The 26,606-nt window shown below is 37.3% G+C and overlaps 1 protein-coding gene across 1 annotated transcript; it reads left to right on the top strand.

Moving 5' to 3' along the window:
* The first annotated feature begins 1,805 nt into the window (after positions 1-1,805).
* LOC763208 (melatonin receptor type 1B-B-like) lies at positions 1,806-20,686 on the top strand. The gene is made up of 5 exons (XM_030989828.1): positions 1,806-1,829; positions 2,875-3,049; positions 17,188-17,341; positions 19,311-19,503; positions 20,120-20,686. Exons 1-5 carry the CDS (start codon positions 1,806-1,808, stop codon positions 20,684-20,686), a joined length of 1,113 nt encoding a protein of 370 aa, XP_030845688.1.
* The last annotated feature ends 5,920 nt before the right edge of the window (positions 20,687-26,606 follow it).

The raw sequence follows: 26,606 nt of genomic DNA, 5'->3' as shown, positions 1-26,606 counted from the left end.
TAGATACCATGGATGTTAATTTTACTGTGAGTAACTCATTTTGTTTGTTATCTTTGTTTATTTTGAATGTTGGTATTTTTGCAAGACAAGTGACGTTTTTGTTGACGATGATGATGACCATTGCGATGATGATGATGATGATGATGATGATGATGATGATGATGATGATGATGATGATGATGATGATGATAATGATGATGATGAAGATAACGGGGGAGACGATGATGGCATTGATGAAAAGGAGGAGGGTAGGCTTGATTATTAAGATGATGATAGATGAAATGATTGAAAACCTGGAATAACATTATTACTGATTCTTATGTCATGGGTGGACAGCTGTCCGTGAGTGGTGATGTTTTGTTTTGAATATATGTGTATTATATTTATATGTTGATATACAAAATATAAGAAATAATGACTTTCCGTAAAAAAAGAAATTGTTTTATAAATTGTCATACTTAGGGCTTTGGCAAGTAATGATTGTAATTGACTTTGAAATATGTATACTGTTATGCATCAACATATGTGCATCCAATCCCCATAAAATGTCACTTTCCATTCATTCCCTCGTTCTTGACTTATATCTTGGCTTTCCTTCTCTCTCTTTCTCTTTCTAGGCTCTCTCTCTCTCTCCTCTCTCTCTCTCTCTCTCTCTCTCTTTCTCTCTTTCTAGGCTCTCTCTCTCCCTCTCTGTCTCGTATGTTTTTTTCTTCCTCCTTTACTGTCGTGTTTATTCACATCGTCTCTCCTATATTTACTTCCCTTCTCTGTCGTACTTTGCTTTCTTTATGATGTATTATACGTCATACCACTTTCCAACGCCCTTTTCCTTACTTGCTGCCTTCTTATTTTATAAGTGATTATTCGTGTACACCTCTCGCTGCGCCTTGTTGCATTTTATGGGGATATGGATGGGATTCGCGAATTTTGGAATATATTAAAATATCTTTTGAAACATACAATGAAGAAGAAGAAGGAGAAGAAGAAGAGGAAGAAGAAGAAGATGAAGAAGAAGAAGAAGAAGGAGAAGAAGAAGAAGAAGAAGAAAAAGAAGAAGAAGAAGAAGAAGAAGAAGAGGAAGACAAAAAAGAAGAAGATGATGATAATACGACAATGACGATGAAGATTGATGATGATGATGATGATGATGATAATGAAAATGATGATGGTGATGGTAATGAAGAAGAAGATGATGATGGATATGATGATTATGATTGTATTGGAGATAGAGATGATGATGATTGTCACGATAGAAGATATGAATGACCCCTTCCTATATTCTCGCGTTTATCAATATATCATTGACTTACATTTGAATGGTATGAAGTTTTACCTGACTGCTAAGAAAGCACGAGTAGGCCATGTTTTAAAGTAAGCAACCAGTGGACCGGCGGCTTTAAGACTTGGTAAAGAGGTTGAATGCCTTACCAAAGGGAACGAGTACATCGACTTGGTTTCGAACCCCGGGATCTCCCGGTTACAAGACCATTGCTCTACCACTGAGCCATCGTATAAGGTCTAAAATAAAAACTTGTTGTATTGCCCTTTGCGACCGACCCAAAAATCTGAAAATTTACGGTCGGCATTTTAAACAAGTTTTCTTTTTTAACCGTTTTTGTGTGATTTTTTTGTATTAATGAATAAAAAAATATGTATTTTGTTTGACTTAGGTCTAGGATATAAATGCATAAAATAAAATTATTCCAAACAATCTTCACATTGCTAGCAAGTTTTACAGGTAGTTGAAAACCAACTTCGTCAGCAGGACATGCACAGAGTGTTGTCTCAACACAACATTGCAAACCATGGATTATTATGAGGTGAAGAAGGTATGAATGGAATGATGACTCTGAAACACATGTATTAAAGCATTAAAAACTGAAAAGAGGGCGACAAAAAAAAAGTTAACAAAAATAAAAAAAATCCGACCGACCGACCCATGTTTTGGCACCTAAAGGGCAATACAACAAGTTTTTATTTTAGGCCTAATCGGAGACCAGTGCCCTCACGATGCTGGTGGCCGGCCCCTTAGTGGATTGAACTGCGCTACGCCGCTGTAATATGTCACTATGAAAGAACTGTAAATACAGCTAGAAAGATTTTCTAGCTGTATTTACAGTTCTTTCATAGTGACATATTACATAGTGACATATTACAGCGCTCGTCCACGATTAAAAAAAAAAAAAAAAAACGTGCCCGTACTTGTATACATTGTACTTGACGAGTGCCAGAGTGATGCAAAATAAATATCAATGGATTGATTTGGGATTGTGTTGACATGAAACTATTCATTTCTTGTAAGAGCGCCGTGAATTAAAAAAAGGTGGAAAACGCTTTGTTAGAGCACTGTAGTGAGTTGATGTACCCTCATACGAGAAGTCCTATATTTGATCCTTGTCCAGTACTTACATCCTTGGACGAGGGGTTTTAAATATAATTATGTCACTCTTGACCCAGGTTTATCACACGGTACTAGGCAATCCTTTGTTAATTCTATTTCAATTCTATTTTATATGATATTAATTTTATTTCATCAATTTCATTCTGAATTTATTTAACTTTATTCTATCTAATATTATTTTATTTTATTTCGTTTTATTTTATTTCATTTAAATTCATTTCAGTGTACTTTATTTTATCTTGTTTCATTTTATTTTGTTCTCTATTTTATTTCACTATTCAATGTTTATTATTTTGATTGAAATCATATTATACTGGTTTAGTCAAATATAATTTGTTCTACTCCGTTTCATTTCAATTCATTTGGAAAGCAAAGTACAATATCTTGAATATAGAGCGAGTTCTGACTTCGTAAGGCGACCAACTAACCCCCTTATTGTACTCCTAATTTCGTCGTCGTTTTTTCGATCCCAGGACCTGCCGACGTGGCCGTCGAACGACACATCACGGTTCATCAACCCCTACGCCGACCAGGTCGGCATCAACACCTTCATTCAGATATGGACCATCGCAATCGCCGTCATCGGAACGGTAGGCAATATCATGGTCATTGCCGCCGTCGCTCTCCACAACAGCCTCAGAAATATCGGTAAGCACACTCCAGCAAAACTAAAAATAATAATAAAAATGTGCGAATACAACACTGGGGTAATTAGCTTAGCCTAACAGCCCTCAACCCCCGGCCCCCTTCCCGAACAAAAAAAATGATTAAAACAAGTTGTTACTTTGTTAGGTCAAGCTTTGGGGAAGCCTTGCTGGAATAAATTATGATAAATTATTAGGGGGCTTGAGCCCCAAGCCCCCTCTAGACCGGCTACCTCTCACAACCCCACAACCTATTTTTCACACATGCGTCTATAAGATACAAGCATTGCTTTAGACTCTGCTACGTGGCTTAAGTTACTATACTGTTAATTACAACTGGAAATTTCGGATCAATTTTATCATTATTTTTTTTGAAACTTTTTCTTCTCTTCTAATGCCATTGTAGAGAGTGGTTCTTATGGTATATATTGTCAAATCGATTGAATATTGTCATGTTCTGTGGATACATTTATGTATTTGCAAGAGACGATGTGAAGGAAAAAATATATTACCTGCACTTGCTCTTGGGCCACATAATCAATAGTCAAATTTTATTTTTTCCTTTGGGAGTAGTGACGTTCTATTTTGACTAATATTAGGTGAAAATATTACCTGGATTGGGAATAACATTTAACGATATTTGTCAAACACTATATCGCTTGCGCTAGGTAATTTTTGTTTTACGTCGTATACTTTGGAAACTATGAAATTGCCCAGTATCTGTTCGGTTGGAATCTTGGCCGAAACATTCAATCTTCTGCAAAATTACGAGTCGACAAAATAATGTTAGGAATCTGAAGTTTTTTTGTCGTTTGTGTAAAATGTTTTGTAAACTACAAGGTTGAATACTAATTGTTGAGCCATGCTGGTGAGTTTGATCTGCAGGAAATTGATATTGACATTCTTATCAAGGACAAAGACTTTCATTCAAAAGGTACATTGATTACAAATGTGTCATGCTCTTTCAATATAATTGCAAGTTGGAGTTTTTGTATATAACCCATAATATCCGTCATGCGATGGCCGTATATTTCCCGACGCCTCGATTATGATCATGATGATTAAAGCCTATAGCCGCCAATGTCATTATCTTTGAGGCCCGTTGCATGCGAGGGATTAGATTTTAGCCTTTTAAATGCACATGACAAGTTCAGGCACAATCTCTAGGCGCAGAGACAACCCAATTGAATGAAGCAGGTTGCGATGGCCCATGCAGTGCAAGAGGAGGTGTTATGGTAGCCTCTTGTCGATGCCCTCGCGCTGTTGGAGTCTCTAAATTCTGACGAGCGAAGCGAGCGCAAGCGCCTCGGTTTCTCTGACTCGCTTCGCTCGTCAGAATTTAGAGACTCCAACAGCGCGAGGGCATCGACAAGAGGCTAGTGTTATGGTGGCTTATTCACTTGATTCTCAATTCTCAATCTAAGGGTTGAGGGTTCGAATCCCACTCCGGTACTAACGTCATTTGGCACGACATTATAATCTACCTTTGCCACTCTCCATCCCAGGTGTTAAATGTGTAGACCCGGTATAGGATGCGACAGTCTTTATAGGTTTGCTCAGCATTGTAAGCGTCTGTAAAACGGCGTCTACCTGAAATGCTCCACAGGTAGTGGAGAATGAGCATACATTGTGTGCGGGCAAGCCTGAATGCGATGGCCATGGCATATCTCTTAGAGACCGTCGTCGATGTATCAAACGCTATATAACTCCAGAGTATTGTTAACACGATTTTGGGTTCGTCCGAAAATTTACGTTCGACGTAAAACTCACATGACAAAAACGTATGAGGCCATATAGGCCTTTCGCAATGTATTTTTTGTAGGGGCCTTTTCTTGACTGAGAATGAATTATATTTGACTGAACAATCACTTAGGGTAGTCACTTAGCGTAATAGCAACTCATGCATCGGGCTATTGACCGAGCGATCTGCAAATATCGATTGATCTTTGGTCTGAACAAGATGCATGCATCTTCGTAGGCGGATCATAGACAAAAGCTTATTTTAAGCATGGTTTTAGTACACACCGACTTGAAGAAAAAAAAAGTAAGGGGAAGAGAAGAACTATTTCGATCCAATGATATCGTTTATTACGTAAATAAAGGGTAGCAGAAAATGAATAGCCATGATTGCAGATAATAATAATGATAATGATAATGATAATGATAAAAAAATGATAATAATAATGATATTAATAATGATGATAATGATAGTGGGGTATTCATTTTAAAGCACTGATTGAATGACACGTCTCTCAATCTTTACTCAACTAGCACTACTCTGTTATTACCCCGGTTTTAACATGTAATGGCTGCTGTTACGGTGGTAGAGCACTTTACTATAATAATTCCTGCAAACGTACCCATTTACTTCACCTGGGTCGAGTGTGGCATAATAATAATAATAATAATAGGCATTTCTATAGCGCCGTCTATCTAGAAATGCTGTTCCGAGGCTCATTTATTATAACCCCGGCTTTAGCCTAGCTGCCATTACAGCGCTCCAACATTTCAAGGAATTAATTCTTGCCAGGTACCCATTTACATCACCTGGGTTGAGTGTGGCAAATGTAGATCAATGTCTTGCCAAAGGACATTAGTGCCGCGGCGGGACTCGAAGCGCGGACCTTGTGATCGACAGTCCGGCGACGTATCCACTCGAACACAGCTAGCTTAAACAAATAAGCTTAAAAAGTCAAAGCATTAATTCCTTTTGTATTAGTAACAGTTTTGTTTGAAAACTTTAATTGTATGCCCTTTGAATCGTAAAATTAATCAATCTGCAATGAGGCATAAATTGATAGTAGAAACAGAAATAGTAGGATTAAGCAACTTAATGTAAACGAAGGTTCTATTTAACAAGCTTCTATTTTTCTCTCTCGATGATTGCCTACTATTTGAAATTGAAGAACAGATAATATTGTAGTAAAATTGCGACAAGAAAAAGACCTTGAATCACCAACTCGACGACTTTATTTTCCAAACAGAAAACGGAAGGAAGAGATGTACGAATGAAAGCAGAGATAGCAAGCAAATTTAAAATACTGAAGTAATTCCATAGATTTTCTGTTTAGCCCGTAATGTAACCTCAAAGGGTTGCTCTGTGAATCGAGCTTCGCATGTTGTGTTTATTTTTAAATTTACCATCAATGTCAAAAGAAGCCCGAATAATGAAGCGGAAAATGAAAGAGTTCACCCTTCTCCAGAAAGACAAATATTGGAGGAACAACTAGCGTGCGTCAATATTATTGCATTCGACCAGAGCAATAAATTACAATAACATTAAAGATAGTGTAATAAAATATACAAAAAGTGTACTAAAACTGTTCATCGGTGACCGAATAAAATATGGATAAAAAATATTGCCTGCATATTTACATTTTCTAATTTGTATTATTGAACATGGTTTAAATACAAGGGGTAAAGGGAATCTAGACAGCTAGAACACATTCAAGCTACGGGGAAGGCCTCGGGTCACGTGCTTGATTTTGTAATGGTCTTTTAGTCTTCTTTTTTTTTTAAATCTCTGCCACAATTACGCTAAATGAAATAAAACTAGGATATCTCTTTGCATCGATATACGATTCACCACGGACAAAATTACGTAAATTTGGTTTGACATTAGAAACATTATCCGTAAGACTAAAGGGGCTATGAATTCCTGGAAGCTCAGGCGGTATTTATTCCTTGAACATGGTTTTATCTAGTGCAACAGGTAGTAAGTATTACTTTGTTGTTGATGCGAAACACAAGAATGTTATAACATAAGTTACTACTAAAGTCATGAATAAGAATTAATTGTTTAGATTATTTTTTATTATTATCGATCCTCAAAGAAAATGGCCAGCGTCACTTTGACCGTTCAATGGACACGCTTGGGCATTTCTTCCGGTTGAGCGGGGTAAGAATTGCCAACAAAGGAATCACTGTAGGCCAAGCACGAATGAAATATTTAAAATATATACACAAAGAGCTATAGAGAAATACAGAAACAAATAATATTTAATCTTCACTGCTTTTTTCAAATCCAGGAAGACAATTTGTCATTTTGACAGTGCTAATTATTGTCAGTCATTTTTTCACAAAAAACAGTTCGTACTTGAACGCAAAGTGCATGACCACTTAATGTATAGTTAGCATAATCTAGGCCAGCATTGGAGATCGGAGGTTGTTAATATTTATCTGTAGGTATCGAAGTATGTTCTCATTTAATGGATGGCAGACCGAGTAATGGAGATTTAGGAGCAGTACATCATTATGAACTAGGGAACCATAGCGTGGGTGTGTGATGTCACTTTTGTGAGAGAAGGAGAGAAAAAGAAAGAGAGAGAGAGAGAGAGAGAGAACGAGAGCAAGCGAGAGAGGGAGATAGTGAGAGAAAGAGGGAGAAAGAAAGAGAGAGGGGACGAGAGAGAGAGAGAGAGAGGGGGAAGGAGGGAGAGAGAGAGAGGAGAAAATTTAGTGTCGCTTATTAAATTGGATCAATATAGTTATTAAGAGGGTTTGGAGAGCCCACAGTGCAACGAAGGAAACCTTGAAAGATGACACGCTCTTTACAGTTTCCTGGAGAGATTTGAAGGTAAATCTCTCTCGGAAACCGTAAAGAGCGTGCCATCTTCGAAGGGCTCCAAAGAGAAAGAAATAAGGTGCAATATAGAGTAATGTCCTATAATGAAACTGTATAAATACGTTAGGGTCTAGACAACTACCCTGGGGGACACCAGAATTAACATTAACCAGAGAGATCCTTTTCAAGATCACATGCTTTTCATTATCTTTTTTGTTATTACCTAGGTAGAGAGAGACGGAAGAAGTTAATGTAATTTTGGAAATGTTATGAATAAAAGAGGGTCGAAAGAGCTACCTTGGGAGACATCAGAATTAACATTGACCTTAATGGAAAGAAACCCTGAAAGATGACACTGTGCTCAATTCCCCGCAAAGAAAGTTTGATTTTTGTTTGGGTTTTTCAATTAGATCTAGAGAAAAGAAAGAGAGAGAGAGAGAGTGTGTGTGTGAGGGAAAGGAGAAAGAGAGAGAGAGAGAGAGAGAGAGTGGGGCGGGGCGATGAAGTAGGCCAAACTTATAGTAGACGTCCATCATGAAATGATATCATCTGTTAAGCATGTTAAGAGTCTTAACTTTCCTTTAAAGATACTATGTCCCTTTTGCAACCAACATCATATTCTGTACAACTTTGTAGGAATTATGAATATATATCTGTGAAATTTGAACGTTAACAGTGTCTTAATATTCAAATTATGCAAGGAAACCCGTTTACTTGCTAGACTTCACTGTCAGACACTATCGAGTGACTGAATGGCTTTTTTCTTCTTTGGTAATACCATACATAAAATGAGCTGTATAAAAGGGTACATGAGCATTTGTCTACATCAATAACCCACTTCTTGCAATGGCCAAAATTAAACTTATTGAATCTTTGCGCAAGATAAAACGTACGACCATTCGGTACAATGGTCTGAAAATCAGACTATTACTTACTTGCTCTTTCGCTCTTAAGTCAATTCGACAACTAATTAGTCGTTATTTTCCCGCTTAAAGACATTTTCAAGCCCCCCTTCTTTTAGGGAAGTTCTAAATTAGTATTATCTTTCAAATGCCGTTGGAATTTAACCTTTTCATGTTTGGGGCCTGTAAATGGGACATTATAATACTAATAGTACCTTTAAGTTACGTGTATCAACTACTATAATTTTTTTCTCCAAATACCTTAGCGCCATTAATGTAGGAAATTGATAAGGGTTGCACACTGGTGTAAGTTTACCAGTCATTTCATGTAAACAAGTGGAGAATAATAATCTACTGATTAATAAGTACCTTTTAACTTTAAATTATACCCATGGATCCGATGAAATTTGGGACAATATTCTCGATGGTTAATTGAATTGAAAAGTAGCAGAAGAGGGTATCAGAGGTGGCGTTATCATCGCACATTGAGAAATATGGTTTCAAACGTTTTTTCATGAGGTCTTGTACGGAAAATTTAATTACAAACTCAAGATTAATATATCTTGAAAGAAAATCGCCGGTATTTACAAAATCATTTGTGTTACATTATACGATGATTAATTTTTACTGACGAGGAGATAGAGTAATGTAATTATTTTGACTAGGAACATGAGTTCATGTGTTTACCAATCAAAATAATTTCGGAGAATAACAATGCTAATCTTAATATAAGATTTTTTTTAGGAGCATGTTATATGTACATGTACTTATTTGTACGATTCTACCTCAAATATATAGGCTAGACATTCTCAATCACAGTCTGACTAATGAATTCCCCTCCATTTCTATATTTCTAATGCACATATTTTATTCAGCTTTCTTATCAGTAGATATACAAAATCAATTTTGCTTTTGTCTATTATCACTCTGGTTTTTCTGAGCACACCGTCGACTGGACGGCGAAAATATAACTCTTGCAAAGCTTTTTCTGCTTCCAATTTACATCATCAGAGGCTTTTCAATAGCAAGCCACCCTATATCTGACAGTGTAATATCGATGGTTTATTAAGTGTAGCAGATCATTCACGTGACTTCGCAATTTTCTTCTCTATCCTGTTTTTACCCGGTATGGAAGGTCACGTGATCGTGAACGAACAGTGAATTTCACATGATATGAGAAATGTGCGTTGTTATCTCATGTTTCGCTAGGATACAGAAATGAAATTTAAAATAGGTTTTTTAAGTGAAATATATCTAAGGTCTGTCAAAGGGTTGCGAGTGGTTAGACATTCATGTAGTAATTGCAAAATTTCACATAATTTTACTATATATAGACATTTCAGATTTCATCAAATAAAACGGCATGTGCCTGTAGAGAGTAAGTGTTCACAAAATGTAATATAAATATGTCACATTTAATTAAATTATGATTTCAAGAATAAATAAGGTTTGTTGGTGGAAAAGGTCTGGCAAACTTTGAGATTTTTTTTGTATATGAAAGGCACAAATGGGTCGACAATCATACCTTTATTAAAGGATGTTTAAACAATATTTTAAAAATTGTCAAAAGATATTAAACACCGAGAAGGTTATATCCTATTTGCTCTATTCCATATCGACCAAAGAATCCTAAAATAAATTATTTTATATTATAAAAAAATGTGACAGTAAAATTATTTTTTTGACTATCAATGTCGGCAAGATGGATTTCGTTACTTGATTATTTCGTTTGCTAGTTAAATAAAAGAATTCATGCCTAAGAGATTGAATTGAACAAAAATACATCCCTCCGCGACACGGAGTAACAAATAATATCTGAGAGAAGCAGGTAGAAAGTCTTTGTCATTGTCTTGTATCTTAAGATCGTATTTGTTTCGCATTCATCCTTGAAAATTTCTCTCAATGCAATATGTCAATCACCCTATCACTGGAACCCCTAGAGAGTTTATGCTCATTGCTATACTCTGTACAGGATCATGACACTCTTACCGATACAAAAGCAAAATGGCCCTTGAAAAAAATAATCGGATTCGTAGGCCTTTAATCAGCGAGGATTTAATAGAAAGCACGTTGTCTAGTAGCGAAAACAAAAGGGAAAGAAAAATATATATATACCACGAAAATGAACGTGAAGGGAGATAAGTCAGATTTATTTTTATGAAGTCAGCATACTGCTTTTAATTTAATAATGTTGAGTGCTGCCATGAACTTCCGTACAGGGCGTTTTTTGTCTCCATCTCGTTCTTTGTTGATGGGTGATTTATTATTATGTAATGCCTGTTTGGGCGGATTTGGTAGAATAATCATGTAGGTTAATTGATATTAATACGTATACTTACACGGAATTCCAACCTTCATAGCAGATTGCTCTGACAGAAAGAAGAATATACACAGAAGCAGATTGGTAAAAGTTTGAACGAAGTTGGATAAACAGAACGAAAGTTATGATTTTTGGTACTGTTAGTACTCACGATACGTAAAGGAATTCCAAATTGGCCGACTTGGTAATGTCACTATAATGTATTACCGGACAACTTCCCTTTTATTCAAACACACAGTTACTGAAAAGTCAAATTTTCCAAAAGAATTCACTCAGACAGGAGCGTCTTTTCTTTTTAGAGGAACTATACTAAAACAGTGTCCTTTATTTTGAGCCGTATTGAGAAGGTGCTGAAAAAATATACAGAAATAATGCTATTTTTGTATGTGAAGAATCGGAGAGTTGTCTATGACTTTACGTCATAATCGACCGACCAAATTGCCAATTTGAGATTCGCACAGATTTGGTGATTTACTATTTCAAACATTTATTGCTTTCGCCATCCTGTTTCTCTTATTGTTCTGCTTTCATGCAAATGAACTCTTAACAAACTTAGGTTGGTCGCTCTTTGATATACAACCTGTAAAAACCTGAACATTAATCACATGGCGAATGTAGCGGAAACCTTTTGTTTGCACTACTTCATACTACCCTCTCCCTTCTCGTCAAATCTAAAGCGGGTTTTTCTGACGCGTACAGAATACACTTCTTTCTGGTAACTGCTTACCATCACCTGCTCTTTCATTCCTTTCATTGCATTTTTATAGGTTCTTATATGTTCAGGCCATACGTATTTCATTCTTTCCATGCTCAAAGAAATTGAAAGGAAACACAGATTCACATTGTTTAAGGTTTTCTTTTTGCTCATATTTTCACTTTGGTCACTGCCAAAATATAATAAAGCACGACAAATCGATAATAATAACTGCAAGCTCTCTGGATCGGGGTCGTCGTTCAAATGCTTTTGCAATACTTGTTTCTTTACCATGTTGACATAATAATGATTTATTGATAAAAGTCACGTAAACGGGTTGTGCACGCTATCCTTTGCGCAAACGACTTTGCAGAGTTGAATTCAAATTTTCCAGCTTTGCTTATTCGGTCTCATTATGAAACGTTGATATTGGCTAGAATAGAAAAATCGTTATTAATGTTGAGTCGTTGAGATTGAATTTCATAATTTTCCTAAATGAGCAACATGGATGCAATATCATTTGAATGTTGTATTTTGTAATATTAGTTTTTTTAAATAATGTTATAGATTTAAAAACGTGGCTTTTGTGCCGTGGATACATGCATAACCATGATCATATTAATGTTGATTTGTAAATTTTCATTTTTATAATTGAGCTTTGGAATTGATTATGTAATTTCATACTGCTAAACTTATAAAGACCATAAACATAAAGGAAAAATATATTTATATAGTTCTTAGGTCAAGACTTAGGTATGTAATGAATTTTAGCCTATATTATTTACATTATATACAATTATTTACATTACGTACCCGAGGTTTATTTGTTGCTGTCTCTTAAGTTAATACAATGAACCCTGAAGTATGTATACATAGTATATATACCCTGTGATAATAATGTCTGTTCAGAGCAGTGGCGGATCCGGGGGGGGGGGGGGGGGGGGGGAACAAAAAAAAACACAAAAAATTAAAATAGTGCTCACTACCCCCCCCCCCCCCCCTCCCCCTAATGAGCAAAATATTGGCCGGCAGGCACGATTTTTATATTTCAGCAGACTAAATTTCAAATTGATTTCAAATTTTGGGCCCCCACCCCTAAGAAATCCTGGATCCGCCCCTGGTTCAGAGTCAGAAGGGCCGGTATACACTCTTATCATGTAACAAACCCTTGACTTCCTTCCCGCTCTCAACAGACACATTTTATGAAAAAGATCCCTAAATTTGTATTGCAAATAACAAATTTAAAGTAAACATTCATAATCGGAACGTAAATAGTCTACGGTATACCGTTTGCTTTCAAGTTCATGTATCAGCTATAATAGATAAACGCCCACAATTTAATAAGCAGATTTAAATGTCGAAATCTCATTTTCCACAAGTTACTCCTGCGTATACAAAGAAGTTAAAGGACAACTAACCCCACAGAATATCTTTGGTTGTTCTGAGAGATCTATTGCATTCTTGCCAAACAATCTACAAGTTTCACCACCAAAGTGTATGAGAAAGGCATAGAGCAAGAATAAAGTACGTTTTAAGCAGGACATGGGCATCGCCATTTTCTTGATTGCATGACGTACTACATGTATATGCGGAGTCATGTATCAACTGTATTCACATTAATGGATGCTTCCTTCCCAGGTGTTTGTGGTGTTTTCATTTACCTGCTATTATCCCCTATTATCTTTTGTATTCCAATTGCCAGGACGCGAATTGCATAAATAATTTGCTGCTGTTCTTGGGCGAAGGTTTCGCATAAATGAAATAGATTTTTCAACCGCTATAATTTACTATTTTCAAATAAATGAGTTACAATAATGTTACCTTATTATATATTTTTCACCAAATGTAATTTTTTCCTTCTCGGCTATGATTTTCCCACATTGAAAAGTAAAGTTTTTGTTATTGAATTAAAAAGTCTTTCCAATTAAAGCTTGGTGCATGCTACATGTACATCTCCAACGGGGGCGTCACATTTTCAAGAAAATGGCTGCGCCCATATCATGCTAAAAGGCATCAAGCCAAGAAATCTTCATATATATATATATATATATTATATATATATATATATATATATATATATGTCCACGTTTGTAAGATTTATTGTACATTGAAAGGCAGGAATTCATCACGTTTTTACAGAATATCTACTTATCATTTAGGGTTCCCCTTTACAGATCTACTGCAGATATATTAAAAAGCAATGCACTTATAGGCATGCATCATGAATTTTCTCTTGAAAAATTTTTGCTCAAAATTGCAACAGGACATACATTCATTTTAATATGCATGTAAAGTGCTCTTCTTTGTTTCCTTTATTATCCGTGAGCCTCCATAGAACGTACATTGCATACTGCAAATTATTGGGCCTCGGTCAAATCGTCCCTGATCAAATTAACTTTACACTTTAACATTGTATTTCCTGGAGATCAAATGGCTGTATACCCTTCAAGGCCATTTCCTACAGTCAGCGAATAGTTGAGAGATCGCTGGTGATATCACGCTTCATCAGGAATTTAGAAATGTAGCTCTATATCTGATTCGTTTCCAACTGCGTTATTAGTTAGTTAAAATGTCAGAATAATTGCATTTTTCTTTGGAGAATTAACAAATACTTTAGAAGAACAACTTTTCCTAAAAGATTCTATAATTTACACAAGTGATGGATGTTTCAATGTACACGCGCGTACGGCTGTGAACCTCTCTGAAATGTTTTATTCTTCAAATGAATTCACTTATTTAAAATATAAATTTTCAGTATTTTTGCAACATAAAATGAAAATGATGTGACGTTAACCTACTACATGAGCTTCATTCTTTTCATTCACCCATTCAGTGTTGTATGGTCAACAATACGTAGGCTTGATTTAAGATGCACTATAGAGACTAGGAGTAGGTACACTATTGGAGTCATTTTATTAAAAAAAAATTCATGTTTTTGTTTTGAATTAATTTGTCTTCAAATAAGTGAACTGATTTCGCCACTTTGTACGTTAAAAAAACAACAAGAGACATTGAATATATTTATTTTGTGATTTTGAGAAGGTAAAACCTGTTTGGAACAACCTTATTGATGCCATAGATGAAAGTATAAGGCATTCCAATGTTCATTCAGACTTTAACTATGTAATTGGAATTGACACAGGCAGTTGCCATGACAAATGAATAATTTTTTGGAATTCTTGTGATTCACATTTTATGTGATTCGATGCAAATTCCTGAAATCCGATCTAAACTGACAAGCTTTTTTTGAAAAATTGAAGGTAACGAATATTGAGTTAGAAATTGCACAAAAGAATGATAACTTACTATTCCATTCACGATGTTACATGTAACTGGACTTTAACCATTGTATATATATGTGTCTGCATCAGAAACGGATTTAATTTTTAAACATCTGTCACATCTAGCCACTGAAGAAGAGTGTGACACTAACCTGTTTCTTTTGTGTGTGTTTTTTGTTTTTTTTGGAAAACTCATCGCCCTCCGCCTGCCGGATGGAGTGTTTTATGCCGTTTTTTGGTTTTTCACACACACACACACGCACACACACACACACACAATTATTATATTTGTTATCCTTGTGTTTTATGTTTCTATTTTTAGCTTTCAATACATACATGAATACCAAATAAAAGAAAACCCACTAATAATACTAAACCACGGGGAGAAGAGTATTGCCCAGTTTAAATTTTGTCAGAATAATTCCATTTTTTGGGGAGAGTTAACGAAGACCAACTTTTCCTGAATTTTTCTATAATGTAGTAGGAAAATACAATCGCGTACGGCTGTGTACGCTTGGTCTGGTTTTAATTGAACACTTACATTGATTTTACAAATTAAAATGAACATAGCTTTGATGACTATTTATTCACAATGCCGTAACAAATAACAAAAAACCAGGTTCCGGATACAGTAAATGCAGGGGCGGCCGAGCGACTTCCAAAGTGGGGGGGGGGGGGCACCAAGAAAAAGGGCACTTTCTGGAGAAAAGAAGGGCACCTACAAAGGGAAATCTCAAAGCGAAAATTTAGACATTGGTACATACCCCTACATTGTGATTACAATTATCAGGGGGTGAATTCAATATTGTTTCATTTTATACACCATACAAGATAATACTCAAGCATCATGCTTTGCAATTGAGTTTGATTGTCTTAAAAATTACTTGCGAGCGAGCGAAGCGAGCGAGGAAAAATTTTAACATATGTGAAGTCGCAGTGCAAAAAATTACATCTTAAAAAGAAGAAAAAAAAAAACCCCAATTCTAATACGGTTATTAGCACATTCTCATAACGGATGGCTGAAAAGACCTATGCTAAGTAACATAAGTATATCTTCTATAAATCTGTGCGAGCGTTGCGAGCGAGCTTTGGAGGAAATTGCTCTTAGTCGCTTGAAATTAGGTAGGGCGCGTTTAATTATGAAAGGAAAAAGGGACCACTTATCAGAGGTTAAAATGGGGCACTTCTTACACCCTCAAAAAGAGGCACTCACCAGGGATGAAAAAATCAGTCATGAGAACAGGAAACGGGTATTTGTCGACGGAAAAGGGGCCCCCATCATATTTTGATAGGGGACTTTATAAGATATTATTGTTAAAAGGGAAATAATCAGAGGCACAAGAGGCACTTATCGCATTTGAAAAAAGGCAATGACCAGATATGAAAAGGGATACTTATATGAATGACAAAGGGGCACTTGTAATAAAGGAAAATATGCATTAGTTAAAAGAAAATGGGCACCGGTCAGATTTTAAAGGGGCATTTAGCGGAGTTGAAGGGGGCACCTATCTGAAGAGAAAAGGAGTAACTTCTCGAACCTGAAAAGGGTCATTTACCAGAGAAGGGGCACTTATGAGAAGGGGAAGGGGCTATTTTTTAATGGGGAACTTATCATTAGGAAAAGGGGCACTTATTAGAGAGGGAAAAGGGCACATGTGAAAATATAAGGTGCGCTTATCCGAGTTAAAATGGGGGTAGTTATTAAAATGGGAAGGGGCACTTCTTACAAAGTAAAAGGGGCATTTGTCAAAGTAAAAGAGGCACGTACCTCTCAGATTTAAATAGGACAATTGTCAGAGGTGAAGGGGGCACTTATCAAAAGTGAAAAGAGGCACTTCTCGTACCTAATAGGGCCACTTACTAGAGATTAAAAAGGGCACTTATGAGAATGGAAAATGTACACTTATTGCATAGGAAAATGTGAACTTGTCGAAGGAAAATGGGCACGTGTCCAAATAAAAGGGGCACTTATCAGAGTTGAAAAGCGGAAGGGGCACTTTTACAAATTAATAGGGGCACTTGTCAAAGTAAAAGGGGCACTTTTCCTATGTAAAAAGGGGAACTTTGCGGGTGCTTGAAAGAGTAGGGGGCACTGTGCCCCCCTGCTCCCGGGAGGGCCGCCACTGAGTAAATGTCATATTTGTATCAACGTCTTGGCTGTAATGTTAGGTCTTACAAATCGAATCAAGTTCCATAAATCATCAACGACAACCAACAACAAAAAAGAGAAAAAAGTGTGCAATCGCTTTACAAAAGATTATCATTTCCGTTTCTCCTCTAGCTCTTCTTCTTTTTACGCATTATTATTATATACTGGATGTATGTATTTACGATGATTTTCAACTGTCTTAAAACGAATTCTTGTTATGTTTCGATCTCAGGCAATCTATTCATCGTGAACCTCGCCTTGGCTGATCTCGGTGTATCCGTCGTTGTCAATCTCGCCTCCGTTGCCGGGAGCATAACCAGTGAAGAGGGTATTTTTCTCAAGTACGAGTGGCTATGCGAAGTCATCGCCGTCGTCTGTATCGTCACGTAAGCATTCACTCGCAGTGGCGGGTGCAGTGGGGGGGGGGGGGGTGGGGGATGGTGTATAGTACTTTACAGGCACAACGCCCAAGGATTTAAGAATAATTGTAAAGTGACAAATTAGAGTCTGTGTCTGCAAGCTGGGTGCAAAGTGAGAGAGAGAGAGAGAGAGAGGGGGGGGGGGCGAGGAATGGGGGGGGGGGGGATGATTACATTGGCCATCCCTCTTAGTCAATTTCGTGTAACAGTGTCCAAGAGTATAATAGTTGGTCCGTTTTGCTACTGGCTGCCCCCATAAGGTGCATAAGTTTAACATCATCAACATCATCAACATCATTGGATATTCGACTGAAAAATCGCTGAAACAAAGTCATGACAAGCGCAAAAAGATCGATCAAATTACCATATAAACAGGGGCAGAGGTTAGGCATTATATCTACATTATTGGGCACAAGACTGGATAGTTGCCGAAACATGCATGGCAAGTGCAGAAAGGTAATCCATTATCCATATAGACACGCTTTCTATCATTTCCACATCCCACCACTTTCACAAACAATTACATGTTGTGTCAGGGAAATAAATTCAGCGTAAACATCACATCCGCCTCTCCTTTTGCTTGGTCAATTTTGCTCATGAGAAATGGAGAAAAGCATAAGATTAATTGCCGGACTCTGTAGTGAACCAAATCACACGTGGATATCTAGTGAGGTGTGTAACGTACAGCCTGGTTCGCGAAGTGTGAAACTAGTCTATTCAATCTCGAAAGCCGCTCAGTGCATGGCGGATACAGAAAAAGTGAACGCCACAGGATGATGCAGACATCTCCGTTAGATATGAAATAATGTACTTTATTATCGAAGATAACTATTAATAATAATAAGAAGAAGAATAGCTAGTTCTTATATAGCGCTTTTCAGGACCGAAGGCCCTCTCAAAGAGCTTTACAGATATTATTATTACCCCGGTCATAGGATTCAGGCTTACCCAATATTATACAATTATTATGAAGTTTTAGCTCTCTGTGAATTCAAAATTTATCTCCGACATGTAAACGAAAACAGAATTCCTTTCCCGTAATGGATCTCATCTTATAGCTTATCAAGACCCGATCGAGGCCAATTAATAAGAAAACAAAACCACTTGCGATGGTATTAACAGGTTTCCGAAAGAGGGGGGGGGGGGGGCACTTTTCATGTTTACAGTTTGATTCCCTCCCACTATTGAACAATGAGAAGTGGTCTGATCAGTTACTTGTAACTGAAGAAAGAAGAAAAGTTATATAAAACGCCCCCCTCTTACTATTTATATCGAAAGGTCTCTAACTTCTTTCTCGTAATCAATAAAAACAGATTATTAAGAGAGTCTGATTATTAAGGTCTCTTGAACTTCTCTCTCGTATTCAATAAGAACAGATTATTAAGAGGATCGGATCATGAGATTACTGGGAATAACAGAACATTTTTATTGTCATTATCGGAAGTCTTCGAAAATCATTCTATTTCCCACAATGAATTTAATCTGATTATTAAGTGGTGCAGTACTTTGAACTGTCCTTTTCACTCTGCATGTGAATTCCTTGTCAATTCTTCCCTTTCTATACTTTTCTTCATTTTTTTAATCTTGTTCAATGCTTTAGATTTTTTTCCGGATTCATTATGCATTCTGTCCAACAAAGAGCATTATAACGTTTAAGTGAACATTGACATCACTGCCGTAATTCTATTGAGCTTTTCGATAGATGTACTTATTACTTGTGCATATAGTCATGATTGTATTAACAGGAATATTGTTATGAAATATTTTATGACATAATTTACAAACGACATTGTATTTTGCTTTCATAATGTCATGTTTCAATAGATGAGGATCAATCAACTGTTATTGTCTTACGTTGATTTCTTTAATTTCTTTGCTATCGTTTTAAATACAAATTTCCTAATATATCTCCTTACAAATGTGTTCTTTTGTTTAGATGCTCTTGCTCACTGTGGAGTATTGCTGCCATTGCCTTTAACCGCTACGTATGGATCTGTCACTGGCAGCGGTACAGAAAGATCTTCAACCGGCGAACCGTGCCGATGATGATCGCGGGTCTGTGGTTCATCGGGTTCCTCATCGATCTCCCGAACATCTTGGGATGGGGGACACACACATTTGACTGGAAGGTAATGCTTTCGTTTTTCGTTCTTGGAGTGGAAACAATTGTGGACAAAGTATGAACACAAATGAACTTGAACTTGGAAACAGTGTGAACACTGTAGGCATGTAGTAAAAGTAAGAACATGGTGTGAAGACAGTGGGGAAGTGGAAAACATGAAAACAGAGTAAATAAAGTATCAAGATAGTTGTAAAGACAGTGTGGAAAAGTTTGAAGACAGTATGAAAACAGTAAGCACATATTTCAGATATTGTAACCCACTCCGGCGCGTACGCGGGGGGGGGGGGGGGTGGGTTAACCCCCCTTGAGTTTTTTTTATATGTAAGTTTTTTGTGAACCCCCCCCCCCCCCCTTTTGAGTTTTTTTCTTTTTTTTCTTTTTTAATTATGCCAATGGCTGACCTAAAAAAGGTGACCTTACCCCCTCCCCAACAGATCAAAATGTCAAATTTTCAAATTTCGAGACCAAAAAAGAAAAGAAAAAAAGTGTCCCCTTAAAAGTGTGGACATTATGGAAGCAGTTAAAAAGCAACCGTGGAAACAGTGTGGTTTTGTTGTGGGGGGGGGGGGGGGTCCTATAATGTATTTAGGAATCAAACGCTAACTTTATTCTTCTCTTTGTAGGTGATGTCTTGCACAGGAGGGATGTCCTTCGTGTACTCCTACGCTATTTTCTTCGCCATGACCGCCTTCGCTATCCCTCTTATGATCATTACCTTCAGCTATATCGGCATTTTCCGCTTTGCTCGAAATGCCGCTATCGCTCTCGACCGCATGCGCGAAAATAATGGCGTCCAGAACAAAAACGATAAGAGAAAGCCCGGACGAGCCGCTCGACCGGCTGATTTGCGCCTGGCTCGCTCTGTACTGGTCATCGTCATCATCTACCTTGCCATGTGGACGCCCTACTCATTGACCGTGCTCATTGACCACCGTGTGGTTTACGACCGCAAGCTTTATATTCTCTCCTATACCCTTGCCCATACCAACAGCAGCTTCAACTGCGTCATTTATGGCGCCACCAATCAGCAGTTTCGACGCGGTTACATGCATTTCATCAGACTACTTTTCTGTCGCGCGAAGAAAGTAGACCTGTTGGCTTCGGTGACCGGTACAGCGACGGTACGAAATAACCGGGTGCATCCGGCTCAGCAGACGTCTCCTGCGACTAATGAAAGTATCTTGCAGTGACGTTGAAGAGCATGACGTTGTTGGATGTGCAGGAGCTGTTTCGATTTCTGATTTCTGTGTCCAGCGGATGGCTGGTGCACACTCCCATCGACTAAAGTCACATTTCAAACCGACGTGATAAAACTTGGGACAAAATACCTAAAAACAAATGAGGACATTCCATGATGGCAAATGTGATGTCGGGCCTGTGGGCGACAGAATCAATCAATCAATGATTTGGAGTGAAACAAGATCGGATGCAGCTCTCCCGAATACAAAAAAAGGCCTGAAAACACCAATAATGACAAAGCTTACGAAAAGTACAACTTCACTTTGGGACAATGTTATTTTTGGTAGTGACAATAAAATTGTAAGGAATTCCTTTGAAATAACCTGGTTATGATTATGTAGGTTTTCCATACCGCGGTCGCCGTCCGGCGGTCGCAGCGGATTCGCATTACTCTTCGAAAATTTAACATTGTGTCCTTCGGGCAGAGGCGGCCCTCCCGAAGGGGCAGGGGGGCACAGTGCCCCCACTTTTTCAGATACCCCCAAAATGCCCCTTTTTACATAGGAAAAGTGCCCCTTTTATTTTGTAAGAAGTGCCCCTTTTACATAGGAAAGGTGCCCCTTTTACTTTGACAAGTGCCCCTATTACTTAGTAAAAGTGCCCCTTTCCCCTTTTCACCTCTGACGAGTGCCCTTTTTATTTTGACACGTGCCCCTTTTCCTTCGACATGTCCCCATTTTCCTTTGCAATAAATGTTCATTTTCCATTCTCATGAATCTTGAAATTATCTTGAATAAGTGCCCTTTTTAATCTCTAGTAAGTGCCTCTTTTCAGGTACGAGAAGTGCCCCTTCTCCTTTTAATAACTACCCCTTTTTTAAACTCGAATGAGCGCACCTTTCATTTTAACATGTGCCCCTCTCATTTTCTAATATGTGCCCCTTTTCCTTATGAAAAGTGCCCCCATTAAAAAGAGAGAGCTCCTTCCCCTTCTCATAACTTCCCCTTTCCCTTTCTAATAAGTGCCCTTTTCCTTATGATAAGTGCCCCGATTAAAAAGAGAGAGAGCTCCTTCCCCTTCTCATAACTTCCCCTTCCCCTTCTCATAACTGCCCCTTTTAAACATCTGAACGGTGCCCCCTTTTATTCAACAAATGCACATTTTCCTTTATTATAAGTGCCCCTTTTACATTTTCATAAGTGCCCCTTTGCAACTCTGATAATTCCCCTTTTAATAATGATACGTGCCCCTTTTCCTTTCTAATAAGGGACCTATCCCCTTTTCACCTCTTATAAATGACCCTATTAAAATATGATGGGTGCCCCTTTTCCGTCAACAAATGCCTATTTCCCATTTTCGTAAACGCCTCCTTTTCATCACTGGTGAGTGCCTCTTTTCAAGTGAAAAAATGCCTCATTTTCACCTCTTATAATTATCCTTTGTACTTATACAAGTGCTCCTTTTCTTTTCTAATAAGTGTCTTATCCCTTTCGATAATTGTCCCCTTTTCATGTAATCATTAAACGTGCCCCTTATTTAAAGCCACTAAGAGCAGTTTCCCCCAAAGTTCGCTCGCTGCGCTCGCTCGCATTTAAAGATTATATAATTATGTTACTTATCAAAGGTCTTTTCAGTCTTCCGTTATGAGAATGTGCTTATAACCCCATCACGATTGGATTTTTTCCTCTTTATAAGATGTAATTTTTCGCACTGCGACCTCACAGATCTTTAAAAAATTTCTCGCTCGCTTCGCTCGCTCGTAAATGCATATTCAGACATCACACCCGACTGTAAATTTTGATGCTTAAGCAATATCTTGTATGATGTATGAAGAGAAACAAATATTGAAATCATCCCTGATAATGTAATCACAATATAGGGGTATATACCAATGTCTAAAAATTGTATATTTTCGCTTTGAGATTTCCCACTGTAGGTGCCCTTTTTTCCAGAAAGTACCCTTTTTTGTTGGTCCCCCCCCCCCCCACTTTGAAAGTCGCTCGGCCGCCCCTGCCTTCGGGCTTACATTACAGATACTGAAACATGTATAGGCTTCACAATGGCGGCGGAGCGAATTCCAAAGTAAGGGGGCACCAACAAAACAAGGTCACTTTCTTGAAAAAAGGGCACTTACAAAGGGAAATCTCAAAGTAGTAGTAGTAGTGGTTCTAAGCGAAAATATACCTCTACAATGTGACTACATTATCAGGGACGATTTCAATATTTTGTTCTCTTTATACATCCTACAACTAGATATTGCTTAAGCATCATACTTTGCAGTTGGGTGTGATGGTCTGGATATTCATTTGCGAGCAAGCGAAGCGAGCGTGGTAATATGTTAAGATTTGTAAGGTCGCAGAGCGAAATATTACATCTTATAAAGAGGAAAAAACCTAATCCTGATGGGGTTTGAAGCACATTCTCAAAAAGGAAAGAGGGGCACCCAATCAGATTTTAATGGGGGCATTTATGAAAAAAGGATAGGTCCCTTATTAGAAAGGAAAAGGGGCATGTATCATTGTTATAAGAGATTATCAGAGGTGAAAAGGGGCACTGACCAGATAAGAAAATGGGCACTTATGAGAATGAAAAAGGGGCACTTATAATACAGGGAAATTGTTGAAAGAAAAGGGACACTGATCAAATTTTAATAGGGTCATTTGTCGGAGATGAAAGGGGGCTATTTTGAGAGGGGGGAAATGGCTCTTATTACAAGGAACAATAGTCACATGTTAAAATAAACGGGGCAATTATCAGAGATGAAAAGGGGCATTTATAAGAAGGACAAGGAGCACGTGTCAATATAAAAGGGGGAAGTTATTACTTAAAGATGAAAAGGGGCACTCACTTATCAGATATGAAAAGAGCACTTATAAAGAGGTGAAGGGGCACTTGTCAAAGTAAAACGAGCATCTCTTTGATTTGAATAGGGGCAATTACCGGAGGTGAAAGGGCACTATCTGAAATGACAAGGAGTAACTTCTCGTACCTGAATAGAGTCATTTACAAGAGGTGAAAAGGGGCACTTATTAGAATAAAAAGGGACACTTTTCATAGGTGAAAAGTTTTTTTTTTAATGGGGGCACTTATTAGAAAGGAAAAGGGGCATATGTGAAAATAAAGGGTGCACTTATCCGAGTTAAAAAGGGGTAGTTATCAAAAGAGGAAGGGGGCACTTGTCAAAGTAAAAGGGGCATCTTCCAGATTTAAAATGGGCACTTATCATATTAAGTAAAAAGGGGCACTTCTTTTAACTGAAAAGGGACTTATAAGAATGGAAAATGGACACTTGCTGCATAGGAAAATAGGCACGTATCAAAATGAAAGGGGGCACTTATCAGAGGTGAAAAGGGGAAGGGGCCCATTTACAAAATAAAAGGGGCACTTCCTACAAAGTTTAAGGGGGCAATTTCCTATGTAAAAAGGGACACTTGTTGGGGTACTTGAAACAGTACTCACTCGTGCTGCCCCCTGGAGCGCCCCCTCTGAGGCTTCAAGTGAAAAGCTTTTGAATATACATGTATTATGACTTTAAAGGGTAGACTTACACAAATATATATTTTGGTTGCGCTATTTCACGAGGTGGGAATAAAATAAAACGAAAGTTTATTTGTCGTAGAGCCCCAACTAATAATTCTATCACTTTATTTATTATCCTTTATGTCCATCTCCTCTCTATCCAGCGCTTTCTTTCCCTGTCTGTATTTCAAAATAGCTCGTCTATGTCTTTCAGTTTATCAACTTCACAAATCTCTCTCTTTCACGTTCTTTATGCCTTTCCTGATAGCATTTGGCTAGACGTGAATTGACTCCAGTTTAGCTTTATGAAAATTAAAACTGAATTTGGATATTGTAGTTTAAAATGATGACACCATCTCTCCTGTACATTGTGGAGAAAACGACAATGGTGCTCCTAAATTTGCTCCTGCGACAATTATTGCTGCAGGCTTTATTTCGTCAAAAGTTGCCTAAATGGATAGTGTTTTAGGGTTGCAATCATGAGCTTAATAGGTCAGGTCTTCGGTTAGCATTACTATTAGGGTTATTGTTATAATGATGATTCCAGAGCTGATGTGGTGGTAGTGGTGGTTGTTATTTTTTTTTACCTAACTGCTAAGAAAGCATAAATGCTTATTAGTAAGCAACTGGAGAACCGACGGCTTTAGGTCCTCTCCGAGGGACCTGGTAATGAGGATTAAATGCCTTACCAAAGGGCACTAGCGCATCGACTTGGTTTTGAAACGGGTCGCCGGATTACGAGACCACAAAGCTATCGCGCCTCCTCTAACATTGCCCTCGTGTTTTGTTATGTTAGAAGCTCGGTTGGTGTAAAAGATTAGGAGCGAGTGTAGAACAACCCATGGATAAATACAGTCAAACCTGCTTTAGTGACCACCTGTCTACAGAGAACACCTGTCTACAAAGGCCACATTTGTTGTTTCTCTTGGAAATGGTTTCTCATTGAATGATCATGTACCCTGGGTAAACAAGACATATTATTATTATTATGTACTAAAGGAACCTGTCTATAAAGACCACCTTCTCTACAAAGGTCACTTTTGTGTTTCCCTTGGGCGGTCGCTCTAGACAGGTTTGACTGTACATGTACATATAGTCTTTGTGCAAATGCGGCGGTCATAATTTATTCAGAAATATGTAATAAGAAAAAATACATTACAGCAATTTCAAAGGCCTTGCACGTCAGTTATTGAAATGTGCGAACATGACGGTGACGGAATTTGTAATTAAAACATGATTTTCTACGGGACATTCATAGGGTATGAATATTGATTGCCCTTGAGTGTTCTTTTTTCGAAATAGTTGCCATGGTGTTATATTTCCAACTTTATGGGCAATAGCCTACACATATATTGGACCAAACCCGTGTTGCAATCATTATACAGGATGTGTGAATTTTCAAATGTGATTGAAAAAAGAAAGAACATCTAAAATTGTAAATATTGGTGGATTTCTGAAATTTAAAGCAATATGCCATCTGTCAGTTTTGAAGAGGCACCATTTGTATATATTGCTTGAATTAATGTAGTCTGTTTGAAATACATAACTTTTAAAATACTGTAATATATTTTAGAATTTGAAGGAAAAATATGATTGCAATATCATTTAAATTTGTTTTCCTTTCTTTTAAATACTATATACTAAATACTACTAATCTATTCTTCATCTTATTTTGATTTGGTTTTAATGTATTTTCTATTTAAATTGAAAATTCCATTCACATATTTCTTGTAAATGATCAAGGATAATTCTTGAATGATCAGTTATTTCATGAGGATACCAAATAATTTGTATTTTACCTTTTATATGCTTGTGTATTTATCTATTTTGTTTCGCTGCTGTAATTTGTTTTATTCTTATCAAACAGGGCCTCATAATAGAAGACCACCTAATTGGTGACATGTGCCATCCTGAATAAATATCAGAAATAAATAAATTGAAATGTTGATATTTATGGGCCGAAATTCCTTAATTATAGAAATAATAATTCTAATTAATAATAAGTACAAGTCGAAGAGGTTAGCATCTCCTTCCTTCGTAACCTTTTCACTTTAAAAGATGAATACCAACCGGCAGCTGCCTTTTATAAGGGCTCAGTACCAATTTGAATTTTATATTACTTTAAAATTCTTTGTTTGACTCTACTGCCTGAACACCTGGGATATATGCTTACCTCTGAAGCTTTTTGTTATTTAGAATATGTATACATTGTGTGCCATTGACTACAATATACATGCCTCTGGAACTGTGATCACCCCCACTACTAACAATAAATATGAATTTGATAATCTCATGGTACTACAGTGTATGTAATGTGTGCACTATAAATAAATCATTATTATCAAATTAAATGGAAATGCATTTTTGACCTGAATGACAAGAGTTGGGAAACATCTTGTTCCATTGGATTTA

Source organism: Strongylocentrotus purpuratus, unplaced genomic scaffold (genome assembly GCF_000002235.5).
Source record: "Strongylocentrotus purpuratus isolate Spur 01 unplaced genomic scaffold, Spur_5.0 spur5_scaffold_19, whole genome shotgun sequence".
NCBI classification, from domain to species: domain Eukaryota; kingdom Metazoa; phylum Echinodermata; class Echinoidea; order Camarodonta; family Strongylocentrotidae; genus Strongylocentrotus; species Strongylocentrotus purpuratus.
The sequence above is the reverse complement of the archived record's forward strand: the minus strand, read 5'-3'. Positions and strand labels throughout refer to the sequence as shown.